General features: G+C 39.3%; 1 protein-coding gene across 1 annotated transcript; it reads left to right on the top strand.

Annotated features, from left to right (window-relative positions):
* The first annotated feature begins 251 nt into the window (after positions 1–251).
* On the top strand, positions 252–19,304 carry SUZ12 (SUZ12 polycomb repressive complex 2 subunit). The gene is made up of 16 exons (XM_031598748.2): positions 252–648; positions 3,290–3,336; positions 3,425–3,489; positions 6,944–7,012; positions 7,619–7,668; positions 9,449–9,534; positions 10,801–11,032; positions 11,764–11,866; positions 12,161–12,266; positions 12,591–12,768; positions 13,831–13,922; positions 14,365–14,508; positions 15,255–15,412; positions 15,841–16,039; positions 16,522–16,601; positions 16,905–19,304. Exons 1-16 carry the CDS (start codon positions 267–269, stop codon positions 17,248–17,250), a joined length of 2,337 nt encoding a protein of 778 aa, XP_031454608.2. The 5' UTR covers positions 252–266; the 3' UTR covers positions 17,251–19,304.
* The last annotated feature ends 411 nt before the right edge of the window (positions 19,305–19,715 follow it).

Below are 19,715 nucleotides of genomic sequence, written 5' to 3'. Positions count from 1 at the left end.
GTGCGTCACGCGGGGGCGGGCCTGGCGCCGGCCAATCGGGCGCTGCGGCGCCATCTTCGGAGCCAATGGGAGAGTGGCGGAGGCGGGCGCGTCGTGGTCGTCGGGTTCGGCTGGTCGTAGCGCTGAGGAGAGCGGAGCGGAGGAGACTTAGAGGAGTTGGAGCTCGGCGCTTCCCCTCCCCCCTCCTCGCCCACCCGCCCCGGCCGCCCCCTCCCTCCCTCCCCGCTCGGTCTCCGTCCCGCCGGGGCGCTCTCGGGGCCGGGCCCATGGCTCCTCAGAAGCACGGTGGAGGCGCGGGGCCCAGCTCGGGCTCCGCCGGCGGCGCGGCCGGAGGAGGAGGTGGAGGTGGCGGCGGCGGAGGAGGAGGAGGAGGAGGAGGAGGAGGAGGAGGTGGCGGCGGCGGCGGCAGCGGCAGCAGCAGCAGCGGAGGCGGAGGGTTCGTGGGCTCCGCCGCGGCGGCGGCCCCGGCCGGTAAATCCGGTGGGGCGGCGGGAGGAGGCGGCGGCGGCGGCGGAGGAAGCGGTTACTCGGGCGGTTCCTCGGCCTCCTCGGCGGCGGCGGCGACGACGGCCGCGCTGCCCCCCGTGAAGAAGCCGAAGATGGAGCAGATCCAGGCCGACCACGAGCTCTTTCTTCAGGCCTTCGAGAGTGAGCACCGGGCCGGGGGCGGGAGCGGGGCCGGGGCCGCGGCAGAAAGGGCGGGAGGAGGAGGAGGAGGGGAGGGCTGAGGGGCTTCCGGGGGTAAACACGCTCGGGGGAGGGAGGGGGGCTCTGCCGGGGGAGGCGGGGGGCCCGGCGGGGCTCGGGCGGAAGCGCGGGGCCGGGAGCCGAGCGGCGGGGCCGGGAACTTGGGGCCGGTGCGGCTGCCGGGCTTCCTCCGCTCGGGGCGGCGGGGGCTGAGCGGGGCCGGCGCCCCCCGGGGCTGCGCGGGACGCTGAACGGGCGCGGGGCGACGGATGGTGCGCCGTGCCGCTGAACGGGGCGTCCCTTTGTCTGGTAACCGCTGTCCCCCGATTGGGATCGCGTGTTGGAAATCGACCTTCGGGAGCCGGGCATCACCCTGCGGCAGCGGTGGGAGAGAGGAGGTGGTAGAAGAGGAGGAGGATTCCCCTTGGAGGCACCGGAAAGTTATTTACGGCGATCTGATTGAAAAGCATAGAGCGGCAATAAGCGTGCGGTGTGCTGCGTGATTCCCGGGGCAGGAGCGGAAGGAAGTTTTCAGTGTCCCACTAAATGTGTGATGAGGTTCTGGGATCGGTGCTGTCACCACCCGCACTCGCTTACTACAGACGGTGACAGCGTTTGGTAAAGCGCTAGAGATTCTGGTGTTGTCTCAAAGGCTTCCTCACGCCGCGTCCTTTCACCCTCACTCTTGGTAAAGGAGCTGTATGATCGATGAGTGCTGTGCTGCAAATAGGTCGGGTTGCAGACGGGAGGTGTGAGCTCAGTGTCAGAGGTTTGGGGGAAGATGTCACTTTTCTCCCCCATCTGTCAGCAGAGAAAGGAGTGGTGCAGGTGGGGTTGGGATGTGTTGCAGTGGGTTAATGCTGTGCTGTGGATGTCGTGGAGAACTTGGAGGAAGTAAATTGTAGGTTAAGAAATCCTGACAGACGTAGCACTGAATCACATTCTGGTTGAGTGTTTTTGTCCCTTCGTGAGGTCACGTGCTGGAAAAAGATAAAGATTTATTTTAGGCTTTTGCTGAGAAGTATGGACTTCTGAAACGTGTCTGCTGGCATGCTGAGGAGCGTGGCATGGGCTTTTTCTTGTTGGAAGGCTGAAGTTGAAGCAGCAGCACGCTGTCTTTTAAGTTACATGCGTTATCATGAATGCAATTTGATGTTTTCATACCTTTCTAAATGATATCACAGATTTTTTTTTTAAGACTAAGAACTAAACTAAGGTGTTTCTTTCAAAGCTGTGGCTGCTCAGTATTTTCACTTTCAGCTGAAGTGGTGGTTCTTTTCTGTTCTTTCCATTTAATGTCCTCTTTTACTATCTTGCAAAATATGGATGTCATGATGATATTAGTTTCTACTTTGCATTAAACCAAATTTTATTGGTTTTCATCGGGCTTCTAAAATATTGAGATTGTTGTAGGATTTCCTTCTCTTTAATAATAATACACCTCTCTAATGATCGGTTGTTTGGGATCTTACATTCACATATGTAGAAATGAGACTCAATCATATCTTAAAATGGATGAGGATCAGATAATGCTCTCCTTTTTCACTTCAAATATCAAAATTCTGTAAATCAAAACCAGGTTTTCAGCGATTAAAAATAAGACCTTGGCAGTTGTTGTTGAAGAGTGAAATACTGTGTTTCTTTATGTATGTATCTATATTTGTCTGGTTCTGTTACATGGGAAGCAGTTGCAGTGCTAGCAGCCTTAGCACAGGCACGCAGGCATTTGCTGCTCTCTGCCTCTTGCTCTCCATTTGTTTTACCAAGTCGCTTCCACGTTTCCTGCTGACATTACCTAATGAAGGTGACTTCCATTTCATTCTAAAATGAGTACTTTTCAATTTAGTTTTAATGTTTAAGATATAACCTGGTCCAAACCTTTTCATCCTGATCTAACTTAATTGGTTAAAACTTAACTGTAGGTCTCCTTTTCTGTAAGCAAGTGTTGCTCTTCTGAACTTCGGTTGTTACGTCTGTTTCAGACGGTGCTGCACTTTCACGTCAGCATGGAGTACAGCTCTGTTACCCATCAGTCACTTTGGAACAGTAACTGCTTTACCAGAACCGAGATTTTTCTGCCCTAATTCGTATTTAAGGTTTTTGAAGATAATTTCTTTGTTTAAATGATCTGTAATGCATCATTGTCAGTGGTCACTCCCTACTCTTGTTTTGGTACCTTGTGCAAGTGACCTCAGTGCATTGGCCAGGATGAAAAATCAGATAGGATCATTAACTCGGCAAAGAAAACTTACCTTGTCAGCAACAAATTGTTCTATATTTGGGTCCTTCTTTCTGTCTTCCTATGATGTAAGGTCTGTAAGAAGAGAGTTCTGCAGAAAAGGAGCAGTCTTAGTTGTGTGAGTCGTTGCTAAGGGTTTCTGGTAGCTTAAACAAGAAGGCACTTTGTGTTTTACAGGAGGTAGAATAATGACTTGTTTACTTGGAGTTATTTAGACATCATGATGCAGTGCTTAAACTGCCACTTCTGTGATCATCGTTAAAAACAAATAATGTGTTAAGTGGGATGATGTCGCATCATTAAAGGCTGTTGCTGTAGTGGAGGTTTAAGGCACGGTGGGTAATGCATGTTTCTTTTTCTCAGAACCAACACAGATATACAGATTTCTACGGACGCGGAATCTCATAGCAGTGAGTAATCGCGTTTTTATCACTCTTTTACTTTGGACTTGTGGCAAGCTAATAAAGCATGTTAACCTTCTCATTTCTTTTTCTGCAGCCAATATTTTTGCACAGAACTCTTACTTACATGTCCCACAGAAACTCCCGAACAAATATCAAAAGGTAAAACAATTATTTTGAAAAGTAATCCTAAATGTTAACTTCAAAAAATTCAATCATTGATTTACAGTTATTTCTAAAACCAAAGAACTTTCCTGCTATGTGAAGCACGTGTGATTTTTATAGCTGTGATTTCTGGTGTGGGGAGGACTGCATTGTGGTGACTGCAGAATCCTCATCGAATTACCCATGTCTGCTTTGTTTGGGAACTGAATTTCTTAAAAGTAAATAAATTAAAAGTTGTTTAGCATCTGGGCTTAAGAAATCAGTGATGCTTAGTCATGAATATTTAAACTGTGACCTGAACGCTTTTTAAAAAAGAAAATACAAAAAAAAAATCGAAAGAACTAAAAAGGCAAAGCCCCTTTTTGTTATTTAGGATTAGAAGAAACCACTGTTCTTCCTGTAACTGTTTTAACCAGGTGAAAAACGAATGAGGTTAATTTGTAGCATTTCACAAAAGATCCAGCAAGAACTTTAAAAAGGTTGCTTTGAACTGCACCTATCTGAGAAATGGGCTTTGGTTTTGGCATTGCCAAATCGTTGTTCATATCATATGAGGTGTTAGAGATGCATGTCAGTAGTCTAAAATACATAAATATTGCAGTATGAGAAGTACGTGTGTTGGTGTTTGTTGTTTGCAGAACTGCAGAGTCCCTTCATTTTTTTCCTCTCACAGAAACTCCTTTGCTACATTTTGGATTTTTTTTTTGTAGCTTGAAGGGGTCATGTTTTAACAGGGAAGTTCTCACTGTGTAGCAGTTGCTGTGGGACAGAAGTAGTTGATAATGAACACAAGAAATTGCAGCAGTCAGATTTTGCAGACAGTTATGCTTTATGCTGTATTTATGTCTAAGCAAAATAACTTTTGAATGATCTGTTGAGCAATAGAATTTGTGACATTTAAATCAACTTAAAGAGGCTATACTTAGCATCCTCAGGTCACTTGGGCTTAATTTAATGTTCTTGCTGTTTTATTACAGTGGCATCAATAACGTACAGCTTCAGGATTGATACTGCTTGCACGTATCTTATCTTTTGATCAGATTTGTTTCTTGAAGTTGCTGCTTTTTCTTACAGAAGTTACCAAAGTGGATTGTTTGCATCTTTTAAAGTAGGGCAGAGCCAAATTGGAAGGAGAAAGTGTTCAGGTGGTTCTTGTGTTTATTTTTTTTCTTAAACTAGAATTGTGCAACAGGAAGTTGTTCTTGCTTAGTACTTATTTTAATTTATAGTTGATTGAAATGCATATGATCTTTTACCTGAATCTTACTCTGTTTCTGTGAATGTTTGCTGTCGTTGCTGGGAAACAAGTGATATTGTGCATGTACATTGAATTCCAGTTCAATTTCAGCAGCACAAACAGCTTAGTTTGTCTCTGAAACATACTGAGTTATTTTAGTGTCCATGGTACTCTGTTCCTGAACTGTGATTTTAGGTTGGGTTTTGATTCATAACTGACAAATTAGCAGCCATTTCAATCATTAAGAGGTTTTAGAAGATGGAAAACTAGAGTGGAAGATCTTACTGGGGCTTGTTTGGAAAGATTTATGTACCTTGCTTCAGTATGGTAAAAACATTGGGAGAGTTCTGGTTGCAAAGAAGTATCTTCTGGAGCTCATCATTCTTGGTCTGTTTACGTTAACCTTTACAATAGATACCCATTTATTTATTTTCCCTCTAAGACAGTAATTTTGCCATTCTTAAATTCCTGGTCATTGTTTGATGGCCATTTTGATCAACAGTGTCGTGCGTAAAACACAACAAAGTTATCCCCAAACTTGATGCAAATTAACTGTTACAATAATGATTGTCACTCCACATCTCTTATACCAGCCCTACAGTAATGTGAGAAAAATGCCAAAGTTTATCAATGGGAAGTAAGGAGCTACAACTGTATTTTTACCAAGGAATTTTCCATTGCTGTTGGTCGATGTTTAATATGGAGACTGGTATTTGTAATGGCCAGGATGCTTCAAGTATAGAAAGATGCTGATAGGCAGTAGCTAATGAGCACATATGAGCTTGGGCTGTGTGCTTTGGTAAAGTGAGGCTTAATAGAAGATTGAAATGGGCTGTGGGTCAGAATTGCTTTCATATTCTGCCAAACGATGTAGTTGGAACAAATGCTTTCCATACAGCATTTTGATAATGGAGTATTTTTATTTATTGGCAGGGCAGCAGCATGCTACTATGGATGTGACTTTTAATACTTTGTTAATTATTACTGCACTGGATAGGAGTAAGAGTAGGTGGTGAGAGGAATGTGTAAAATGAACACATTCTTACCACAAGTAAATGCTGCCTTACAAACCCAAGGTGTTAAGGGCTGCTGTAAGATCAGTTTTGTCACTGAAGCAACTGCGTTATTTATTCATGCATGAAAACAGTTATGCAGTACTTCCTTCTGCTCTTAGAAGTTAACTTCGAATGCAGCAAATTTGATTTAAAGGGTTTTGTTGTGTTTCTTTGCCATTTTTCCTTTTTTTCTGAAAGATTTTATGGTGTCTTTTATTTTGCCTACGCTGACTTTGACATTTGGAAACGTGTCATTCTTCTTTTTGAGTTGTTAATGCTTGCAAGTATTACATGCAGGCTGCAGCAGTTCTTGGTGTAAGACATGAAGGAAGGATGCCCTCATTGGCTTTTTGCTTTCTGTTGGCCCCTAGCTCCAAACATCAATTTTCCTATAAAGAGAAATTGAAAGATTATTCCAGAAACCATTGAGTAACTAATGTTCATGTGTGAACTTCATTTTACAATGGCTATTAAATGGTGCATATATAATAAACAGGCTGAATATGGAAGCACAGACAGACTGATGTTGTTGAAATGATTTAAGGTGATTATTCTCTACAACATTCTATCATGATTTTTCCTTGCATTTCCTATGAGTGAGTTCCATAAGTAGGTTCAGAATTCAGTGTGCTTTGTGTGTGTCTACTTAATGCAATTTTGTGGAGGAAAAATCTTCTTTTATCATTAGGTTTCTATTTTGTTCAGATAGGATTTTAAATGGTTTTCATGATTTGGTCAAGATGAAAATAGCAATGACTGGAGAGTTTACTTGAATGCTTCTGATTGTCTTAAGTGTCACTAAAGCAGGAGGATTTTCTTTGAGCTAAGCTGGGATACCATTAGACACATTCATAGCAAGGTTTTAACATGCAGTTCAAAGGCACTTCCTATGAGCAGCCACATTACTTGTGAAAGGTCTGATTAATTATTTGTGCTATGTTTCCACTGCTTGAAAAGCTGTATTATGGTTGTATTCCTATAACATATGTGCAACTACAGCTAAAAATGTTCAAAAATGGGTTCTTTGTAAATGGAACGCTAAAATTACATGTATAGTTCTTGATAAATAATCAAGTCAAAGTTCAGACTGAATGCAGCTTGTTAAATATTGTGGGGAGAGTGACTATACTCAAATTCTTCTCTTCCTGTTTCTTTACAGGAAAACGTTCAAAGTAGATGATATGTTATCAAAAGTAGAGAAAATGAAGGGAGAACAAGAATCTCACAGGTAATGTTGTGCATATATATATGTATGTTTGTGTTTGTGGGGATGAGCATGTGCATATTCTAAGTTGAAGGCTTGTTGATTGACAAAATTAAGGTGATAGACTAGTTGGTAGAACAAAGATACTCTGCTGCTGAAACATAGATTCCAAAATGTTAAAATGAGTGGTGTGTGCTGGTTGTAATATTGAGGATTTATACAACTGTATACATGCCCTTCTTAAGCCTGTGTTTGTAGTTGTGTAGGGAAAAAAAAAAAAAATTGGTTCTAGGCAGTTTCCATTAAACTGACCTGTGCTGACAGATGCCTGGGGAACACCCACGTGCCTGTGATGGCAGCATCTCATGTCTTCAGACAGCATCCTTTTAAAGCCCTGCCTTTTTCCCATTTTACTCACTGTCAAGTCATAAAATAGAGTTAGTCTGTAAAGAGAAGACTGGTCTATAGCTTTGCATCCATTGCAACTTAATGTGTGCTGTTTCCAAGCAGTTTCAAAGCAGTTAAAGGAAAGGACTCCTCCGTTATTACGGTTAGAGCTGAAACAGTGAGTGGGGGCTGCTGTGTGGAAAAATTCTTCTTGTTCTAACATATTCTTTCTCTTTCTCTTAGCTTGTCTGCTCATTTGCAACTTACGTTTACTGGTTTCTTCCATAAAAATGGTATGTTTGCTTCACTTATTACACCATTAATGTGTACAAGTTTGAAATTAATGTAGGTCTCTGAAGGGAATATTTGAATGATGTGTTACAATCTCTGCTGCTTAGATGCAGATTTTAACTTATTTATTCTCTATCTGTCCCGTTAGTTACAGGACTTCAGTGTGAGCTGTGAATATGTTTTAGTGTGTTTGTTATGTTAAGCAGATAAGCCCTCCAGATTTTTAGACAAAACAGTGACTTCGCCATCATCCATTCAACCTTGAAATAGACCTTGAGGAAAGAGTTCCTAAAGAAAATGATTTTATGGAACTGTGTCTTTGAAGTATCATTAAAAAAACACAGCCTACCACCAAGAAAGCTCCAAAACTGGAATTAGTTAGCAGATTCAGTGCTCTGGTTTTGTTCGTCTCTTTTTTTTCCCCCAAGGCACAAATGTGGGAGCAAATTGTATCAGGTAGAGCCTAGAAATCAGGCAAAGTCATGTCAGAGACTGAGAGTGACTGCAATCATTTACCAGTGACTTACAATCATTTTATTGTCTTTTATGCACGTAAGGCATTACCTCTCAAAATCAGAATATTGGACTTCCCTGACCAGAATGAAGGGTTCCGTTCCCATAACGAAAGCAGAAGTTACATGCTTTATGCTCTGTAGGCATTGGTAAATTCCCTGTCTTTTTACTTCCCTGAAAAATATTACCTGTTTATACATGAAAATTAAGTGGTGTTTCTGGTTTGTTTGTTTTTTTTTTTTCATTTATAAGTATTCTGAATTGCATATTACTCCTTGGGTGTAAAAGCTGCTTCCAATCTTTCATTCCAGAAAGATCACGTTTAGTAACTCCATGGTATTAAACCTGACATAGGGAACTGCCTCTGGGTCAGTAGCTGTTCCATAGTTTGTGCTGACAGGCCTTGCCTTTCTCACTGTTCTTCTTATACTGGATAGTCCTATAGACGTGTGGGCTATAGGAAAATTTTTAATACATTACTGTATTTGTTGGCTTCTGTTTTGTTAACTATAAAAACTTTCATTTCAAGAGAGTACTGCATGTAGCAGGAGCGTGTCCAGTGCTTGTTCCATGCAAATGACCATTACTAATACACACAATGTGCACTACAGCAAATAGGAAATATAGAAATTATTTAAATTAAGAAGCTGGCACAACTGATATGCTGATTTATCTGGATAGAAAAATATTTTGGAAATTCTTTCAAGAGAGAACAGTAGTTTTTTTATTCTGAATTTGTGTTTTCTAAGAAAAGCTTTCTAATATATCTTGTGTTTAAAATTGGAAAAAAATCCATTTTTTCATAAAACTGCTGGTATCTCCAGATCAGCTACCAGAATTCTCAACTGAAGCGCATGAAACTTGTTCAAGTTTTCTCCTTTAGCACCTGTTTGTTCACATGTAGTGTGCTGTTTCAGCACATGGGCTGTCTTCACAATCATCTCCATGACTCTGGTTCCAGAAATGAAGCTTGTATTTTTTTTTTCTGGTTCTGTTTTTGTGACAAAAGTTAGAATTATTTTCAAAGGAAACCAAGAGTAAGTGTACTGTTAGATGTTAAAGATCAACTTCACTGATGTTTTTAATCTGCAAATAGTTATTAGGTAGGGTATGTTCTAAAGTGGGAATCTGGAATAAATATAGGGAGAATTGACACTTAGAATCAACTGGAATCTTTGTTTCTGAATGTAGCTATGGCTCAAAAATATGTTGATTTACTTCGCTGAACAGCTCTCTTCTTCAGAACTTAAAATATGTTCTTCTCTTTAGATAAGCCATCACAAAACTCAGAGAATGAACAAAATTCTGTAACCCTGGAAGTACTGCTTGTGAAAGTTTGCCACAAGAAACGAAAGGTAGGGGTGGCTTGGCAAACTATTAACATGCAGTAGAGCAAAGCGTGGATGTGATTCTGGAACGTCTCATTACCACTGCCACACAAGAAGCTAATGGTGAAATTATGTTTCTGTTGAGATTGATTTAGTGTTTATGTACTCATCAATAGAAATTGTTTTCTGTTGACTGAATAGAGGATTCTTCAGAAGCAAATACATAAATCTTTTTTTTCTCTGCTTCCTGAGAAATAACTGGAAGTTTTACAAAGGCATCCCACCTTATTTTCATTGAATTTCACTTATTGTAAGTCATATTCACTCATTATGGATTTCGGCCCCACCTCTGTTTTCACTTTTTGTATCACACCATTAAACCATTAATTCTGTTGGCAATCAAATCTTTTAAAATAGTCTATGCTTCTTAGAGTTAACAGATGAAATGGAAGTTGTAATTGTTCTGAAGTCCTAAGTCAGCTGCCAAGTCTTGTCTCTTTCATTGCTTTTTCTGTACCTGCATTTATGCATTGACCATCTCAGTAATTGGAGATTTTAGCTACTCTGAATCATACAGAATTTTCATCTCTTCTTTGTCTGCTTTAGCTATGTTTCACACCAGCTGACAGATCATCTTCACAGCTATGGGTGGCTCAGTAATGCACACCATCATTTTTAACCAAAAAGGGAAAAGTCAGAGTGAGAACTCTGTATGTTTTCCTTAAGAATATTGAACTGTTTTGGTGTGGTTTTAAGAGTTAACATTTTGAAGTATGTTTTGTTGCAAATTTTATGCTTAGGCCATCTTGCCTTGTTTTGCCAATATTTCACAGTGTTCCATGATCTATCTGAGAGATACTGAATATAATAAATCCTAGGGAAGTGGGTCTTTATCTCCCTGATAGCACATAAGTGCACTTTGTAATATTGGAAGGAGAAGATAGGAAGCCCTTAGAATGTATATATAACCAAAACATTTCATTTCTCTAAGTAAACAGAATTAAATTAGCATTAATGACTGTTCTACAGTTTTTTCAGAATGTCTCATGCTAGCATTAATTTAATCACTGAGAGAAAGATGGCTGTTGCTAAAAGTTGCCAGTTTTATGCACACTTAGAAGTGTATTTTTCATTTAAAACCTGGCATTCTCCTTCTGTTCTTGTTTACCCCTGTTACAAGGCTTATTTTCAAAAAGATGACAGTACAATCCATAAATTATAATTTGTAACAATTAATGTCAATTAATTTTGTATTCTAAAAACCTAAACCTTAGCTTTCTTGTTTTCCTACAGGATGTCAGTTGTCCAATAAGACAGGTTCCTACAGGTAAAAAGCAGGTGCCTTTAAACCCAGACCTCAGTCAAATCAAACCAGGCAACTTCCCATCACTTGCAGTTTCCAGCAATGAGTTTGAACCAAGCAACAGCCATATGGTGAAGTCTTACTCATTGTTATTCAGAGTAACTCGCCCAGGAAGAAGAGATTTTAATGGACTGATTAATGGCGAGACTAATGAAAACATTGGTAAATTCAGTCTTTAAATATTATTTTATGAGGTTTATCTTGTAGTTGTTGTGATCAGATGTAGGTTAATGTAGGTCCTACCTGGGGGAGGCAGTAATAGATGAGTGACTGAATTGACTTGCACTTGTTTTCAGTCTCTTCCACATAGGGCTGAACTATAGTTTTTAGCTAGAAACTGTCTGTGTAAATTTAACAACAGTTTGCATTAATGTGTGCTGGTGAAGTTGTTAGACAATGCTAATAGGGGACTAAGGTAACTGTGGTCTCTGGAACTGAGTTTAGACCTACATTAACACTGGTCACTACTGATTCAGCTGTGGGTGCTCTCATCAAAATGAAATGATTATTTTTTTATATATAATATAAATATATTTTTTAAATGTGTTACTTTTTAAATCTTAGCAAGGTGTTATATCACACCTGTTGCAGCTTTGAAAATTGTATATGGGATACAAACCTTCTTGTCTTACTGTTTTTTAACTAAAAGAAACTTGGATTTTGCCTTCCTCCTTTTATACTAACAGAGTAATGTGACTGGGCTGTAAATACACACAAATGTATCTAAAATATGATTGCTGTGCTGCTAAGTGCTCTTCCCATTGACATTTAGCTGTTCATTAAATACTGTGTCATTCTGTTGTATGCAGCAGCCAGTATAACTGTATAGAAGCTGTTCTGTTATTCAACTTTGTGCCTTCATAATAATTGAGTGCCGTGTTTGTTATGTGCAGATGTCAATGAGGAGCTTCCAGCTAGAAGAAAAAGGAATTCTTCAAATCGTGAAGATGGAGAAAAGACATTTGTAGCACAAATGACTGTATTTGATAAAAACAGGTAATAATTCCAAGTAAATATTGCTTCTGTTAATTATTAGAGATTTTTTAAATACTAAACTTAAACTTGTTTTTTAATTTGTTTGCTGTCTCTTACTGCATTTCTATTTAGAAGATAGAATCAGATCTTAGTCTTACTATCTGTAGATTTCGAAGCACATTTAAATTTGCCTGAAAAAATGTATTTAGTTTCATGGAAAATTAGTTACTGTGATATATATTTTACATTTTCATAAGCAAACAACACAATTAAAAATTAGTTTTATTACTCACAAGACATACTTCTCACTGACAGACGATTGCAGCTTCTGGATGGAGAATATGAAGTGGCCATGCAGGAAATGGAAGAGTGTCCCATCAGTAAGAAAAGAGCAACATGGGAAACAATACTTGATGGGAAGGTATGGGTTGTTTTAGTAGCTGAAGGACTTGTCCTCACTTTAAATGTTCTGGATAAAGCTGAAAAATAATTCAAAGTGCAGTGGCTGTTGTTCTGAAAATGAAATAGGCTGAGCATGCAACGGTACCTCTGTTTCAGGATGTGTGGGAACAAGTTTAAATTGAACTCTTGGCTTAGGAAAGCTAGATCATTAGACAAGCAGATGTTAGCAACTATTTTTTTCCATGATTTATACATTTGTCTTAGAAAAACACATATTGTCTGGTTTTAAGAACACTAATTCTAAGGGAGTTCTGTTTTTGCTGCTTTTTTTTTTTTCCATCAGAGGTTGCCTCCATTTGAAACATTTTCTCAGGGACCTACACTTCAGTTTACTCTTCGTTGGACAGGAGACACAAATGATAAGTCTACAGCTCCTATAGCCAAGCCTCTTGCAACACGAAATTCTGAAAGCCTGCCTCAAGAGAACAAACCCAATTCTGTTAAACCTACTCAGACTATAGGTAAGCAAACTTTAGTCCTGGTGCTTAATAATTATCTGCTTAGCATTTCTGTGTTTCGAGGTTTCTTTGTACAAGAATATTAAAGGCTGATTTACTCAGTCTTCCGAACTGAGTATTTTATCTGAGCTAGGGGTGGCAGAGACTTAAACTTTTTCATAAGTCCATATAGATAAATGGCTGACAGTTAAAACGTGATTGTGAAGTATTTTCTAATAGGAGAAAGGCAGCAGAAGCAGGAAAGTACTTGAACTTTAACTGTCAGAGTTGTTCTGTTGCTCTGTTTTCTATTTCCTTGTACCATCTTCCCTTATATTTTAGAGTTTCTACTGTGTAATCTGTTAGGCAGGTTTGTGGCTCAGACTTGAGAAAGGAAGTGACTGCTGACTAACAATAGAAAGTGTGTACTAGTTTACAGTGTGATAATTAGGAGCAATAGGGATGTGGCAAGGCTGCATTATTCGTGTACTGTTAGAACCTGCATTTTGAGCATCAGAGAAGTTGAGTATTCCATTAAGTTGGTAAAGTCAGTATCACCTTCCAAAATAGTACAGCAGACTATTACTGTGGGAATATACAGTAGTGCAAAGCACAGCATTGGAGGGTACTTGTGCTGCTTTCAGTCATTGCCAAGAAAGGAGTGGAGATGGTAGGAAATTTGTGTCAATTAGAGGTTCTGATAAGTAGAAGAGAAGATCCCAGTGCATCTTTCCCAAGGGTGTATGAATCCAGTGCTGTCACCATACTTCAGCATGTTTCCCAAGGCAGACCAATGGAGAAAAAAAAAAATCAAAGGCATCTACAGCTAAAGAATTCTGTCTAACAGCAGAAAATGTTTACCCAGCTGTTTTTAAGATCTCTGAAGATAGTTTGGAAGTGGTGCCTGTAGATTTGTAAAAGAAACTAAGCACCAAGGCTTTTTGCTGATGTGAGCTACTTGCATCAAAGTTCTCCAGCGTAGCTCATTTCCTTCCAAGCAGGGTACCCTGCATAGAACTTCCATCTTTTCCTCTTTACCCTAAACTGAAATGCACATTTATACACGTGGATTTTGGTTTTTTTCAGCTGTGAAAGAATCCTTGCCAGCAGACCTTCAAACAAGAAAAGAGAGAGATGTTTTAAATGAACCTCGACAAAAGTTGCGAATATTTTACCAGGTATTGAATAAGAGGGATGGTGGGGAAGAATGTAAATATTGTGAGGGATTGTAATGTTCACATCTGAGTTGGGTGAAAGGTTCCATTGTGGCTGTATAACTCTCTATTTTGCTGCCTTAATGGATGCCCTATAAGGTTCCAAATTCACATAGGAGGACCCAGTCCACATGTTTCTATACAGGAAGTATTTTAGAAAAATCAATCTTCTTGGGGCCATGTCTTACATGTTCCAAATTGGACACCTGGAGAGGGAGTGGTGGTCTCCATATGGAGGGAAGGAATCCTCAAAATATCATTTTTTCAGTAAAGTGAACTGATTTGGTGTTCCCAAAAACTTACTATAGAGGTTCCCTGAAATTAAGTCCAGCTTTGTTTTCAGATTGGAAGGTTGATGAATGAAATTCATTTGATGCTAACACTGTTTTTTCTTTTTTTGCATCAGTTCCTTTATAACAACAACACAAGACAGCAGACTGAAGCCCGAGACGACTTGCATTGCCCATGGTGCACACTGAACTGCCGGAAACTGTATAGTTTACTCAAACACCTTAAACTTTGTCACAGCAGATTTATCTTTAATTATGTTGTAAGTAGCACTGTGGTAGTTTAATGGTATGAAACATTGTATAGTTTGTCACAGATTATATAATGCAGTAACTTCATTGCTAGCTAATTAAGTTGGAGGACAGTATCTACAGATTTACTGCAACTTCCTTTGACTTTACTTAACATGAAATTACGTGAATGTTGACCTTTCACATGAGGAACAAAAAGCTGTGGGCTGCGTTCTTACAACAGGTGCCTCTTTTGCATTAGCATATTCTTTTTCTGTTGTAAAAAGCAATGTCTTCTACATTTAGTCTCTTGAAGCTTTAAGAAGGCATTTTAAGTATAAAATTTAGTCATGCTGGTGAAGTCCTACCAATGTGATCCTGAAGATAAATTCTGTTTTCTTTTTGTTATGTATGTATGTAGTAGTTTCATGGGCCCATTCCCCTGCTCAGAAAATTATTCCAAATCTTAGCTACTTAGCTAGTTAAGAATGTTCTAATTTCTTGGTTTTTTGTTAAGCAAGCTTTTAGTACTGTTGTCCTTAATTTAGTACTTTGAGGTATTCTGAGTGTATTCATGTGAAACAGTAAGATAGTGTAGAGCAAGGAAGCTTTAATGTAATTTGTTTCTAGAAGTTAAAAACTATGTGGGTGGTGTAAAAGGCATCTAGAGCATGTCAGCTTATTGATAGGATGTTGTTTAAGGTATTTGGAACTGGGAAGGTCACTTGTTTAAACCTCCTGGTGTGCTGCTAAATGGGTTTGTGATGATCTGTTTCAGTATCATCCGAAAGGTGCTAGGATAGATGTGTCCATCAACGAGTGCTACGACGGCTCGTATGCAGGGAACCCACAGGACATCCATCGTCAGCCTGGGTTTGCCTTCAGTCGCAATGGACCAGTCAAAAGAACTCCTATCACACACATACTCGTATGCAGGTAGGGAGATTGAAAAGCATATCTGTTCATACTTGTGTAATATAACACATGGCTAAGTTCTGTAAATCCAAAGCTATGTGTGAGCAGTGATAAATTTCACTAGCATTAAAGTACAGCTGTTCCTGATTAAATAAAATGTTGCTGAGGAATTGTATCTTTATCTGTGATTTTACATCTGTTGAGGCATTTATGTCATCATGAAGTTTTTTTTTTTACCAGCCTTGTCCTAAAACAGTCCAGAAGTTAGTGTAGTTTTGTGGGATGAGAGCTTATGGGTTGGCTTGTTTTTTCTTTTAATGGGGGGTATTACACTGTTAGTTTTGCAAACTGGGGCTCAGAAGAAGAATTTGTATTAATCAGCTGCCATAAACAGTATCTGCATGTTTGATTGAATGGTTAAAAGCAGTGAATGTTTCTCATTCTGCTAGGCCAAAGCGTACGAAAGCAAGTATGTCTGAATTTCTGGAATCTGAAGATGGAGAAGTAGAACAGCAGCGAACGTACAGCAGTGGGCACAATCGGTTGTATTTCCACAGTGACACATGTTTACCTCTCCGTCCACAAGAAATGGAAGTAGATAGTGAGGATGAAAAGGACCCTGAATGGCTACGAGAGAAAACCATTACTGTAATTATTTCAAAGCTGTTTTTGGTGGATTGTGGTTTTTAAGTGATGCACTGCGGTTGTTTTAGGGAACATTGGGCATCCATTGTGAAAATTATGCATTCACTTGGAGAGTAAACAAAATTGTGTTGCTCTGCCAGTAGTGATGTAAAAAAGTATGTATTTTCTTGTCTTTGGTTGCAGTGCTAGCTCAGTTCATGTCAGTCCTAGCAAGTTTTGTGCAGTTTGTGGCTGTGTCTCCTTCAGAAATGCTGCTGTCACTGGAATACAGCAGTGTGTATGTAATCTGGAAATAACTGATTGCAGACTCTGTGATCCAACATTGTTCTGACCTTTTTGACTGCAGTGCTCAAATTTTCAGCAGTAGTTACTTCTCTGATGTGTAGTGACGTGCATTAATTGTAGGTGTGCTTTCACAGCTTGTAGCTTACATGCAGTTCTCACATTTTCCTTCTGTCCTTTTTCTCACTCCTTTATCTTTTCAGCAAATTGAAGAATTCTCTGATGTTAATGAAGGAGAGAAAGAAGTGATGAAATTATGGAATCTTCATGTTATGAAGCACGGGTATGTTACTGTAAGCTTAATTTTGATACAAAAAGGTTACGTATTTGGTTGACTGTTTTGTTAAGCACTTTAAATTCCATGCATAGAAAGGGATTTTTAAAGGCCAGTTTGGTGGGAAGCTGCCTGTTCAGTTTAAAAGTAGGTTCTTGTGCCTTGTGGTGCTACAGCTTTGAAAACAATGAAGTTGCAAATAATGATACTATGTCCTAGTCTCAGCAGTTATCTTACAGCACGGTTCCTCCGTGTATCTTCTTGGTTTTGAAAATATTCTACTTGCATAACGGTTGATTTCTAATTTGGCAGGTTTATTGCTGACAATCAAATGAATCATGCCTGTATGCTGTTTGTTGAAAATTACGGACAGAAAATAATTAAGAAGAACTTGTGTCGAAACTTTATGCTACACCTGGTCAGCATGCATGACTTTAACCTCATCAGCATAATGTCAATAGACAAAGCTGTTGCCAGGCTCCGAGAGATGCAGCAGAAGTTAGAGAAAGGAGAATCGACCTCCCCAATGGATGAGGAATCTTCTGAGGAGCAGAGTGGGACAGCAAACGGATACAGTGAAAATAACATGAGAGAGAGAATTTCAGAAATGGATAGCATCTCAGGTGTCACAAAACAGAGCAAGAAACAAAAGCTCTGAAGTCAGAAGTGAAATTCCATTCAACGGACAAGCATTGAAGTGACATTCTAGGGTGCATGAGCTCTATAAAGAATTACACACACAAAAATACAGATTCCAAACAGGCACTGCTGGATGGAAATAAATGATTTCAACAAGGATATTGTTTTAACAGGGTTTCTATTCAGTTACTTATGCAAGTACTACATGTATATCGGTTTTGGTGATGTAATGACAATATTCTAAGAGTTTGAGCATGAAGAGCAATATGAAAATCTTTTTGTAATTTTAGTAATTAGTGTCTTAAGAACTTTATGGAATTTACATAATTTAAATATATGTAAAACAGTTTTTATATTAAGATTTTTGCATCTGTATCTGGCTGTTTTTCCTACCATGAAGTTGTGAAACGTTGGGGAAAGGGGTTTGGGATACAGTTTCTGCTTCTCTTATTTAGAAATTCTCCAGTTAGCTTTTTGTGAAAATAACGTCTCACTATTTAAAGTTTAACCTTGATCCTTGCATTTGAAATCATTTATGAATTGATGGTAATGACAAATTTATGTTACACTAAAATTTAGAAGTTGGCAAACTTAGCACTTCCTTTGTCGTGTGCCTGTTTGGAAAGATGTTGGCTTTTCATGTTGCAGACACAGTGAAGTTCCACCTTGGCTTTTTGAGGTTACCGGCAGTTTGGTTTTCATGGATAATTCAGATGTATTGATCACACAGTGTACCATTTAAAACTTGAACATTAGCTCCTTTTCTAGTTTTAGTATGCATTTACACAGCTACACAAACGATTGGATGCAGAGCTCTGTGGGGCTGTGCATTGCAGTGTGCCATGCTAACGCCCAGCCTGTGCTCCATCTGTGGGCACGACGCCAAGGGCTTCCTCGGAAGTTCATGCCTGCTGTTCTGCCCGAGCACAGACTGCAGGGCCAGGCCAATGGTTTAGCTTTGGCTTTTGAGATGCCACTCTTGAGGGAAAAATGCACTGTAAAATTGGACCAGAAAATGTGTTGCACTTCTTATGCAAGTATTCTGTGATGTATTGTATTCAATACAGATACTAAGATGCTGACTAAACTATATTTGAGCAGTTTTGCACTGCTGTTAACACATTTTATGCATACGTTTACAGATTTTTTCCAATGGAAAGTGGTTTCACTACTGGTACAGTATCAGCACCGAAGGGTTTATTCCAGCAAGCACTGTGGTTGAGTGACATCACCTCAATTTTTTATTATCCTTAAAATATTGCATTTTTCATATTCTTTATTTATAAAGGAACAATGCTGCTGTAAATACAGGTATTTTTAATTTTTTATTTCATTCCATCACCATGAGATGCAGTTCCCTATTTGTTTAAGGGGTATATAAGCTTTCTAATGGTGTCTTCAGAAATTTATAAAATGTAAATACTGATTTTGATGGTCCTTTAAGATGTGTTTAACTGTGAGACTATTTAACTAATGGTGTGGATGTGATTTGTCATCCAGTATTAAGTTCTTAGTCACTGATTTTGTGTACAAAATAGGAAAGAGGGAAACTGCAGCTATCATTACAAACTTCTTGAATTTGCCAGCACTCTGGGTTTTAGCGAGCTCTAATTATGCCTCTGGATAAGTACATCAAGCATTTCTCTCTGGCTTTAATTTGCTAAAGCTGTGCACATATGTAAAAAAAGAATAGATTATTTTAGGGGAGATGTAGTTTAGAATTATTGCTTATGTCATTTCTTAAGCAGTTATGCTCTTAATGCTTAAAAGAAGGCTAGCATTGTTTGCACAAAAAGTTGGTGATCCCCCAAAAAACAGTAATGAAATTACTTCTGTCCAGTAAACTTTGTATGTCATGTCAATTTATAATAAAAGCTGAAAAAATCCCTTTGTTTTCTATTTATAAAGATGCCTTTTCTATATGTACCTTTGAGAGATTTTGAAGATACCGTGTAAGCTGGTTTAAACAATTTGAATGGTACAATAGATGTTTAAAAAAAAAAAAAGCAAAAACAAACCAAGTTCAGTTGTTTAAATGAACCATTGTTTTTACATTAAATGTTTTATTTGAAATCGGCTTTTGTACATAAAGTTCAGTAATATAAAATGTGCCACGATGGTTGTCTGCTCCTTTTGTGTGCATGCAGAAAGGCCCCAGCAGTGCCCTGTGACATCTCTGCCTCTGCGTCCACCTTTAACTCATCTTCCTGTGCTACGTCACGGCTGCTGAGTATCTGCTGCTCTCTGTATGTAAGGTGTCTCCAGAAATTACTACATTGCAGCTCTTGTGAGCACTTTAATTGCACGTGTGAAGCTGTTGCTCAGTGTTTCTGTTAGAAAAATAAGAGCAGTCGGGTTTTGTTTCTTTACGTGCAAGTAGTTGTTTCAAGCAGATCTTGATTTGCAGTGTAATCATTAGCAATTTCAAACAGTCCATCTCCTATTGGAGAGGCTCTGTTCTGTCCATGCTGTAGCATTAAGCAG

This window comes from Phasianus colchicus, chromosome 20 (genome assembly GCF_987193195.1).
Source record: "Phasianus colchicus chromosome 20, bPhaCol1.hap1.1, whole genome shotgun sequence".
NCBI lineage: Eukaryota > Metazoa > Chordata > Aves > Galliformes > Phasianidae > Phasianus > Phasianus colchicus.
The sequence above is the reverse complement of the archived record's forward strand: the minus strand, read 5'-3'. Positions and strand labels throughout refer to the sequence as shown.